Source organism: Scyliorhinus canicula, chromosome 21, assembly GCF_902713615.1.
Source record: "Scyliorhinus canicula chromosome 21, sScyCan1.1, whole genome shotgun sequence".
Lineage (NCBI taxonomy): Eukaryota > Metazoa > Chordata > Chondrichthyes > Carcharhiniformes > Scyliorhinidae > Scyliorhinus > Scyliorhinus canicula.
Genome location: NC_052166.1, coordinates 6,693,006 through 6,703,857, shown reverse-complemented (window position 1 = coordinate 6,703,857; position 10,852 = coordinate 6,693,006). Strand labels below are relative to the sequence as shown.

Sequence of the window (10,852 nt, the reverse complement as noted above, 5' to 3'; positions counted from 1 at the left end):
TCCGCATATCCCTCTCTATCTCCGTCTAATCCTCTCTCTCTAACTCTGCCAATCCCTCTCTCTCTATCTCTGCCTATCCCTCTCTCTCTATCTCTGCCTATCCCTCTCTCTCTATCTCTGCCTATCCTTCTCTCTCTCTATCTCTGCCTATCCCTCTCTCTCTATCTCCGTCTATCCCTCTCTCTCTAACTCTGCCTATCCCTCTCTCTCTATCTCTGCCTATCCCTCTCTCTCTAACTCTGCCTATCCCTCTCTCTCTAACTCTGCCTATCCCTCTCTCTCTATCTCTGCCTATCCCTCTCTCTATCTCTGCCTATCCCTCCCTCTATAACTCTGCCTATCCCTCTCTCTCTATCTCTGCCTATCCCTCTCTCTCTATCTCTGCCTATCCCTCTCTCTCTATCTCCGTCTATCCCCCTCTCTCTATCTCTGCCTATCCCTCTCTCTCTATCTCTGCCTATCCCTCTCTCTCTATCTCCGTCTATCCCTCTCTCTCACTAGCTCCGCCTATCCCTCTCTCTCTCTTGCTCTGCATATCCCTCTCTATCTCCGCCTATCCCTCTCTCTCTAACTCTGCCTATCCCTCTCTCTCTATCTCCGTCTAGCCCTCTCTCTCTAACTCTGCCTATCCCTCTCTCTCTATCTCTGCCTATCCCTCTCTCTCTATCTCTGCCTATCCCTCTCTCTCTATCTCTGCCTATCCTCTCTCTCTATCTCCGCCTATCCTTCTCTCTCTCTATCTCTGCCTATCCCTCTCTCTATCTCTGCCTATCTCTCTCTCTCTATCTCTGCCTATCCCTCTCTCTCTATCTCTGCCTATCCCTCTCTCTGCCTACCCCTCTCTCTATATCCATCTATTTGTCTCTCTTCCCTCTATCGCTGCCTATTCCACTCTCCCTGCCTCTCTGTCTCTCCCTCTCTATCTCCACCTATTCCTTTCTCCCTCTATCTCTGCCTCTCCCTCTCTCCATCTCTACCTATCCCCCTCTATATCCACCTGTCCCTCTCTCTCCCCCCTCTATCTCTGCCTATGAAAATGAAAATCACTTATTGTCACAAGTAGGCTTCAAATGAAGTTACTGTGAAAAGCCCCTAGTCGCCACAGTCCGGCGCCTGTTCGGGGAGGCTGGTACGGGAATTGAACCGTGCTACTGGCCTGCCTTGGTCTGCTTTCAAAGCCAGCGATTTAGCCCTGTGCTAAACCAGCCCCTGTATCCCTCTCTCTCTATCTCCGCCTATCCTTCTCTCTCTCTATCTCTGCCTATCCCTCTCTCTCTATCTCTGCCTATCCCTCTCTCTCTATCTCCGCCTATCCTTCTCTCTCTCTATCTCTGCCTATCCCTCTCTCTCTATCTCCGCCTATCCCTCTCTCGCTATCTCCGCCTATCCCTCTCTATCTCTGCCTATCCCTCTCTCTGCCTGCCCCTCTCTCTATATCCATCTATTCGTCTCTCTTCCCTCTATCGCTGCCTATTCCACTCCCCCTGCCTCTCCGTCTCTTCCTCTCTACCTATCCCTCTCTATCTCCACCAATGCTTCTCTCTATCTCTGCCTATCCCCCTCTATATCCACCTGTCCCTCTCTCTCCCCCCTCTATCTCTGCCTATTCCTCTCTCCCTTTATTTCTGCCTATCCTTCTCTCCCTCTATCACTGCCAATTCTTTGCTCCCTCTGACCCTACCCTTGTCTTTCTTGCTTCTCCCTCCCTCTCTCTCTCTCACCCTACCCTCGTCTCTGTCACTCTCTCCCCTCATCTCTCTCTCCCTGTCTCTCGCTGTCTCGCTCTCTCTTTGTCTCTCTCCCGTTGTCTCTCTTTCTCTGACTTTCTCTCTGCCTGTCTCTCCCTGTCTCTCTGTTTCTCCCTGTCTCTGTCTTGTGCTCTCTCTCTATCTATCTCCCATTCCGTCACTCTCTCTCTCTCTGACTCTTTGTCTCTGTCTCTCTCTCTGTCTATCTCCTTCTGTCTCTCTCTCTCTACCTTTCTCTCTCGCTCCTCTCTCTACCTTTCTCTCTCTCTCCTCTCTCTGCCTTTCTCTCTGTCTATCTCTCTCTCTCCGTCTGTCTCTCTCTCACTGCCTCCTTCTATCTCTCTTTGTCACTGTCTCTTCTCTGTCTCTCCCTGGTTGTCTCTCCCTGGCTGTCTTCTCGCTGTCTCTGTCTCGTGCTCTCTCTCTATCTATCTATCTATTTAGGGGCCTCACGGTAGCATGGTGGTTAGCATCAATGCTTCACAGCTCCAGGGTCCCAGGTTCGATTCCCGGCTGGGTCACTGTCTGTGTGGAGTCTGCACGTCCTCCCTGTGTGTGCGTGGGTTTCCTCCGGGTGCTCCGGTTTCCTCCCACAGTCCAAAGATGTGCAGGTTAGGTGGATTGGCCATGCTAAATTGCCCGTAGTGTAAGGTTAATGGGGGGATTGTTGGGTTACGGGTATACGGGTTACGTGGGTTTGAGTAGGGTGATCATTGCTCGGCACAACATCGAGGGCCGAAGGGCCTGTTCTGTGCTGTACTGTTCTAAGTTCTATCTCCCATTCCATCTCTCTCTAACTCTTTGTCTCTGTCTGTCTCTCTCTCTGTCCCTCTCTCTCTCTGCCTTTCTCTCTCTACCAGTCTCTCTCCGTCTGTCTCTCTCTCTGTCTTTCTCCTGTCTCTCTCACTCTCTGTCTCTCTCTCTCTCTCTGCCTCCTTCTATCTCTCTTTGTCGCTGTCTCTCTCTCCTGTCTTTCTCCTGTCTCTCTCTCTCTGTCTCTCTCTCTCTCTCTGCCTCCTTCTATCTCTCTTTGTCGCTGTCTCTCTCTCTCTCTCTGTCTCTCTCTCTCTATCTCTGTCTCTCTCTGTCTCTCTCTCTCTCTTCTATCTTTCTATCTCTCCCTCCTGTCTCTCTCTCTGCCTCTCCTTGTGTAACTCTGGCGTAGACATAGTTAAGTGACACTATCTACTCACTTGAATATACAAATCCAGACCCTGCCCTTAATGGGCGGGGTCCAGATCGCGCCGCCTCGTTAGATCTAACGAGGCGTGATGAGTGTCGTAAATGCCGTGAGATTTAACCGTCTCATCATGTCCCCCAGTCGGTCACGGTCAGGCCAGTAGATCACACCCTCCGCCTCTCCCTGCCCCTCTTTCTATCTCTCACTCTGTCTCTATCTCACTCTGTCTCTCTCTCCGGCCACGCTGCTCCGGAAAAGCAGCTTGCCGCTGCACAGCGCTGCCGTTGAAAGCTGGGAGACCCCCCCTCCCTCCCTCCCCCCTTCCCTTCCCCCCCCTTCCCCCTCCTCCCCTTCCCTTCCCCCCCTCCCCCCTCCTCCCCTTCCCTTCCCCCCCTCCTCCCCTTCCCTTCCCCCCCTCCCCCCCCTCCCCCCTTCCCCGCTCCCGGGATAGATCATAGAATTTACAGTGCAGAAGGAGGGCATTCGGCCCATCGAGTCTGCACCGGCTCCTGGAAAGAGCACCCTACCCAAGGTCAACACCCCCACCCTATCCCCATAACCCAATAACCCCACCCAACACTAAGGGCAATTTTGGTCACTAATGGCAATTTATCCTGGCCAATCCACCTAACCTGCACATCTTTGGACTGTGGGAGGAAACCGGAGCACCCGGAGGAAACCCACGCACACAGGGGGAGGACGTGCAGACTCCGCACAGACAGTGACCCAATCCGGGAATCGAACCTGGGACCCTGGAGCTGTGAAGCGATTGTGCTATCCACAATGCTACCGAGCCGCCCACCCGGCTCACAACGCCTCGTGAGCTTCAACGCAATCTGGCGAGACGTTGTGAGGTGAATCCTGCCCACAATGGGAGAGAGAGAGAGAGAGAGAGGCAGGAAGCCTCACTCGAATGTGCAGATTCCCGAGGGAGCTGAGGCTTTGGGATTCAATCCCGTCGCCTCGGAGAGCTTGGGCGAGTTTCCGTTCAGCGCCGGGTTCCCGCCAGACGGGGGCCAAACGGAGCGGCAGACGTGGGGGTCGGAGGCCCCCCAGCTGCCTGCCCTTTGCGCAGGGTGGTGCCTGGGCACTGCTGGTGTCACCTGGGAACCCTGGCATCCTGGCAGTGAGGTGGCACAGCCACGCTGGCATTTTCCACGCAACCGCAATCAGCCCGGGGTTGACCGGTGTGGGTGATGGGTCGGGGTACCCTCCATAATGCATTCAGGCTGGGGGGGGGGGGGGGGGGGGGGGGAAGGTTGTGATTCTTTTGGGTGCCTCCGAGTTGACGTCCCGATCTCTCGGTCCAACGGGCAGTTCTGCCGAGCAGTAAAAAACGCCTCGGCCGCGCGATTCCCGTTTTGGCCCCTTATTCAACACGAGAGTCACGCGTCTCTCAGCACTGCGAGTGCCGGGAAACACGCAGCTAAACCCGCTCGCTAGGAGACTTTGCTTCCTCTCCTGTCTCTCACTCTCTCCCTATCTCTCTCTCTCTCTGTGTCCCTTTCTCCGTGTCTCTGTCTCTCACCCTCTCCCTGTCTCTCTCTCTCTCTCTCTGTCACTCTCAATCTATCACTCTCTCTTTCTCTCCCTCTTTCTCTCTCTCTGTCGGGGGCTGGTTTAGCTCACTGGGCTAAATCACTGGCTTTTAAAGCGGACCAAGGCAGGCCAGCAGCGCGGTTCGTTTCCCGTGCCAGCCTCCCCGAACAGGCGCCGGAATGCGGCGACTAGGGGCTTTTCACAGTAACTTCATTGAAGACTACTTGTGACAATAAGTGATTTTCATTTCTCTCTCTGTCACTCTCTCTATCTCTCTGTCACTGTCACTCTCTCTGTCTCTCTCTCACCCTCTCTCTGTCTCTCTCTCACCCTCTTTCTGTCTCTCTCTCTCTCTCTCTCTGTCTCTCACCCTCTCCCTGTCTCTCTCTCTCTGTTGCTCTTCCTGTCTGTCTTTCTCTGTTGCTCACTCTGTGTCTCTCTTTGTGTCTCTCTCGCTCTCTGTCTCTCTGTCTGTCTCTGTCTGTCTCTCTCTCTGTCTCTCTCTGTCTCTGTCTCTGTCTGTCTCTCTGTCTGTCTACCTGTCTCTCTCTCTCTCACACACCCTCTCCCTGTCTTTCTCTGTCTGTCTGTCTATCTGTCTCTCTCTCACACACCCTCTCTCTCTGTCTCTGTCTATCTGTCTCTCTCTCTCTCTCTTACATCCTCTCCCTCTCTGTTGCTCTCCCTGTCTCTCTCTCTCTCTGTGCCATCCCTCTCCTGTCTCTCTCTCTCTGTCTCTACCTGTTTCTGTCTCTGTCTCTTTCTATTCCTCTCCCTCTCTCTCTGTCTCTCTCTGCCCTCGTACTCTCTCTCTCTCTCTCTCTCTACCTGCCCCTCTATCTCTCTCTCCCTCTCTCTCTCTCTCTCTCTCTCTATCTGTCTTTCATGAGGCACCGCCTCCCCCTCTGACACGTGCTGTAAATGCCAAGGCAGAGGGACTGGATACACCTGGGCGGGTGCTGTAGTCTGGGGCTTTACAGACTGGAATGCTTCCTTGCAACGGATAAGGGAGTGGGGGAGAGAGAGAGAGAGAGAGAAACTTTGACGAGTGGGTCCGACACAGTGGAGCGATGAACAGGCTGTGGCAGTAAATCAACGCTGCTGAAACGGAGATCGTCGGACAAGCTTCCTTCACCTGCGAAAATCGAGCTGCAGGCGACAGACCATTTGCTGAGGGTGGCGAGGCAGGAGGGGGGTGGGGGGAGGCATTTAACCAGCCTTAGACTCCCAAATATCACTGAACTTGTTCTCGGTCTGGCCAATGGGGAGGCAGGTAAAAAAAGAAAAAGAAAATTGCTTTGAAAAAAATCTTTGCACAATGGAACCTTGAATCCTCCCCCCCCCCCCCCCCTCTCTGTGTCGAGATAATGGAATTGTGAAGATATTTTAAGGAGCTGGGTTTAAACGTCGTCCCTCCAGCTCCCAACCCAGGGATTTGCCTGTTTATTTTTGTATTTCTTTCGACAAGAAACATTGCAGAGGGGCCAAAAGGCACGTTTTCTTTTTGGCCTTTTCAGAGGTGTCTCAACTCCCCCCCCCCCCCCACCCCAAACCAAAGGAAAATAAGATTCCTCCCACTGCATTCAACCAGGAGGAGAAGCTGGTTATTGTGGAGCGTGTGTGTGAGAGAGAGAGAGAGAGAGAGAGGAGAGAGAGAGAGAGAGACAACTCTTTCTCCCCAAGTTTGAGAGATACACCTGCAGGAGACACGGAGGCGCAGAGCAGTCACAAAGCTAACTTGGATTCCAAGCCGGTGAGGTGCCACAAGCTGCCAAGAATGCCAACTGACTGACTGGCGAGAGAGCGAGAGAGACTGCTGCAGGATTTGCCACCCACCACCCCACCTTCTCCAACCTCTGGGGAGATATTGTTTGTTCTTTGTGACTGACGCCCAGTTGAAAAATCATTTTGGCTGTGATCGAACTCACCTCTCACTCACACGCACTCACACTCTCTCACACACACACTCGTCGCACTCTCTTACACACACGCCCATTCACACTCACAAACTCTCTCACACAGACATACTCACACACATTCACACAACTCGCACACATACACAACTTCACACTCACACTCATTCACATAGACACACACACATACAATCACACTCGCACAGACTCTCGCACACTCACCTGTATCCCATATACACACGTATACAATCACACACACACTCACGTACACTAACACACACAAACTCACAAAACCACACACACACATAATCACACAAACACATATTTTCACACATACACACACTCACACACATACTCTCTCATACATACACACGCACAAAACACGTACACAAAACATACTCACACAGACACATTTACACACATACACAAGTACACACTTTTTCACACACACACACACAAGCGCAAGCACGTAAAACATACGCACATACAAAAGAGTGCACACACAAACACATCCTTTCTCGCACACACTTTCTGTCACACGCACACTTATATACACACTCTCTCACACTTTCTCACACACACTCTCACAAACACACTCTCTCTCACACACTCTCTTTCACACTCTCTCACACACACTCACTCTCTCGCACTCTCACACTTACTCTCTCTCACACTCACTCTCTCTCACACACACTGTCTCTCACACACACACTCTCTCTCTCTCACACAAACTCACTCTCTCACACTCTCACACACTCACTCTGACACACACTCACTCTCTCACACACACTCTCTCTCACACTCTCACTCTCTCTCACACAAACTTACTCTCACACTCACTCACGCACACTCACTCTCTCTCACACTCTCTCACACACGCTCACTCGCTCACATACACTCACTCTCACTCTCTCTCTCACTCTCTCTCACACACACTCTCTCTCACACTCTCTCGCTCTCTCTCTCACACAAATTCACTCTCTCACACTCACACATACACACTCACTCTCTCTCACACTCTCACACACACTCACTCACTCTCACACACACTCACTCACTCTCACACACACTCACTCACTCTCACACACACACACTCACTCACACACACACACTCACTCTCACACACACTCACTCACTCTCACACACACTCACTCACTCTCGCTCACACACACTATCTCACACATGCACATACACCTCACCTGAAACCCCCATGAAGGCGTTGAAAGTATGGAGTTCAGAATCAGTCCACGAATGTACAACACTGTGCTTTGCATCGGCATGGTCTACTTAGGGGCTGGGTAAGTGTTGACTTCGCTATCTGCCTCCTGTCAATGATTTACATTTCCACTCTCGCTGGCACGCCCTTATTCTTCATCTTAGTTCATCTGAGGTTAAGGTAAATGAGATTCTGACCACTCTCGTGAACTGTCCTCATCAAACACTCCCAGGACAGGTACAGCACGGGGTTAGATACAGAGTAAAGCTCCCTCTACACTGTCCCCATCAAACACTCCCAGGACAGGTACAACACGAGGCTAGATACAGAGTAAAGCTCCCTCTAGACTGTCCCCATCAAACACTCCCAGGACAGGTACAGCACGGGGTTAGACAGAGTAAAGCTCCCTCTACACTGTCCCCATCAAACACTCCCAGGACATGTACAGCACAGGGTTAGATACAGAGTAAAGCTCCCTCTACACTGTCCCCATCAAACACTCCCAGGACAGGTACAGCACGGGGTTAGATACAGAGTAAAGCTCCCTCGATACTGTCCTCATCAAACACTCCCAGGACAGGTACAGCACGGAGTTAGACAGAGTAAAGCTCCCTCTACACTGTCCCCATCAAACACTCCCAGGACATGTACAGCACGGGGTTAGATACAGAGTAAAGCTCCCTCTACACTGTCCCCATCAAACACTCCCAGGACAGGTACAGCACGGGGTTAGATACAGAGTAAAGCTCCCTCTACACTGTCCCCATCAAACACTCCCAGGACAGGTACAGCACAGGGTTAGATACCGAGTAAAGCTCCCTCTACACTGTCCCCATAAAACACTCCCAGGACAGGTACAGCACGGGGTTAGATATAGGGTAAAGCTCCTTCTACACTGTCCCCATCAAACACTCCCAGGACAGGTACAATATGGAGTTGGATACAGAATAAAACTCCCTCTACACTGTCCCCATCAAACACTCACATGACAAGTACAGCACAGGGTTAGATACAGAGTAAAGCTCCCCCCACACTGTCCCCATCAAACACTCCCAGGACAGGTACAGCACGGGGTTAGATACAGAGTAAAGCTCCCTCTACACTGTCCCCATCAAACACTCCCAGGACAGGTGCAGCACGGGGTTAGATACAGAGTAAAGCTCCCTCTACACTGTCCCCACCAAACACTCCCAGGACAGGTACAGCACGGGGCTAGATACAGAGTAAAGCTCCCCTACACTGTCCCCATCAAACACTCCCAGGACATGTACAATATGGAGTTGGATACAGAATAAAACTCCCTCTACATTGTCCCCATCAAACACTCACATGACAAGTACAGCACAGGGTTAGATACAGAGTAAAGCTCCCTCTACACTGTCCCCATCAAACACTCCCAGGACAGGTACAGTACGTGGTTAGATATAGGGTAAAGCTCCCTCTACAGTGTCCGCATCAAAAACTCCCAGGACATGTACAATATGGAGTTGGATACAGAATAAATCTACCTCTACATTGTCCCCATCAAACACTCACATGACAAGTACAGCACAGGGTTAGATACAGAGTAAAGCTCTCTCTACACTGTCCCCATCAAACACTCCCAGGGCAGGCACAGCACTGGGTTAGATGCAGAGTAAAGCTCCCTCTACACTGTCCCTATCAAACACTCCCAGGACAGGTGCAGCACGGGGTTAGATACAGAGTAAAGCTCCCTCTACACTGCCCCCATCAAACACTCCCAGGACAGGTACAGCACGGGGTTAGATACAGAGTAAAGCTCCCTCTACACTGTCCCCATCAAACACTCCCAGGGTAGGTACAGCACAGGGTTAGATACAGAGTAAAGCTCCCTCTACACTGTCCCCATCAAACACTCCCAGGACAGGTGCAGCACGGGGTTAGATACAGAGTAAAGCTCCCTCTACACCGTCTCCATCAAACACTCCCAGGACAGGTGCAGCACGGGGTTAGATACAGAGTAAAGCTCCCTCTGCACTGTCCCCATCAAACACTCCCAGGACAGGTACTGCATGGGGTTAGATACAGAATAAAGCTCCCTCTACACTGTCCCCATCAAACATTGCCAGGACAGGTACAGCACAGGGTTAGAGACAGAGTCAAACTCCCTCTACACTGTCCCCATCAAACACTCCTAGAACAGGTACAGCACGGGGTTAGATACAGAGTAAAGCTTTCTGTAAACTGTTCCCGTCAAACACTCCCAGGGCAGATTGAGAACAGGATTCGATACTGAGTACAGCTCCCTCTACACTGTCCCCAGCAAACACTACCAGGTCAGGTACAGCACTGGGTTAGATACAGAGTAAAGCTCCCTCTACACTGTCCCCATCAAACACTCCCAGGACAGGTACAGCCCGGGGTTAGATACAGAGTAAAGCTCCCTCTACACTGTCCCCATTAAACACTCCCAGGGCAGGTACAGCACGGGGTTAGATACAGAGTAAAGCTCCCTCTACACTGTCCCCATCAAACCCTCCCAGGACAGGGACAGCATGGGGTTAGATACAGAGTAAAGCTCCCTCTACACTGTCCCCATCAAACACTCCCAGGACAGGAACAGCACGGGGTTAGATACAGAGTAAAGCTCCCTCTACACTGTTCCCATCAAACACTCCCAGGACAGGTACAGCACAGGGTTAGATACAGAGTAAAGCTCCCTCTACACTGTTCCCATCAAACACTACCAGGACAGGTACAGCACGGGGTTAGATACAGAGTAAAGCTCCCTCTACACTGTCCCCATCAAACACTCCCAGGGCAGGTACAGCACGGGGTTAGATACAGAGTAAAGCTCCCTCTACACTGTCCCCATCAAACACTCCCAGGACAGGTACAGTACGTGGTTAGATATAGGGTAAAGCTCCCTCTACAGTGTCCGCATCAAAAACTCCCAGGACATGTACAATATGGAGTTGGATACAGAATAAATCTACCTCTACATTGTCCCCATCAAACACTCACATGACAAGTACAGCACAGGGTTAGATACAGAGTAAAGCTCTCTCTACACTGTCCCCATCAAACACTCCCAGGGCAGGCACAGCACTGGGTTAGATGCAGAGTAAAGCTCCCTCTACACTGTCCCTATCAAACACTCCCAGGACAGGTGCAGCACGGGGTTAGATACAGAGTAAAGCTCCCTCTACACTGCCCCCATCAAACACTCCCAGGACAGGTACAGCACGGGGTTAGATACAGAGTAAAGCTCCCTCTACACTGTCCCCATCAAACA

General features: G+C 51.6%; 1 protein-coding gene across 1 annotated transcript in view; it reads left to right on the top strand.

Annotated features, from left to right (window-relative positions):
- The first annotated feature begins 7,635 nt into the window (after positions 1-7,635).
- The window catches only part of LOC119955593 (protein Wnt-7a-like), a 29,464-nt gene continuing 26,247 nt past the window's right edge, over positions 7,636-10,852 (top strand). The window contains exon 1 of the mRNA XM_038781946.1: positions 7,636-7,678. Within this exon, the coding sequence (XP_038637874.1) occupies positions 7,659-7,678 (20 nt within the window). The 5' untranslated portion in view covers positions 7,636-7,658. The remainder of the gene's footprint in view (positions 7,679-10,852) is intronic.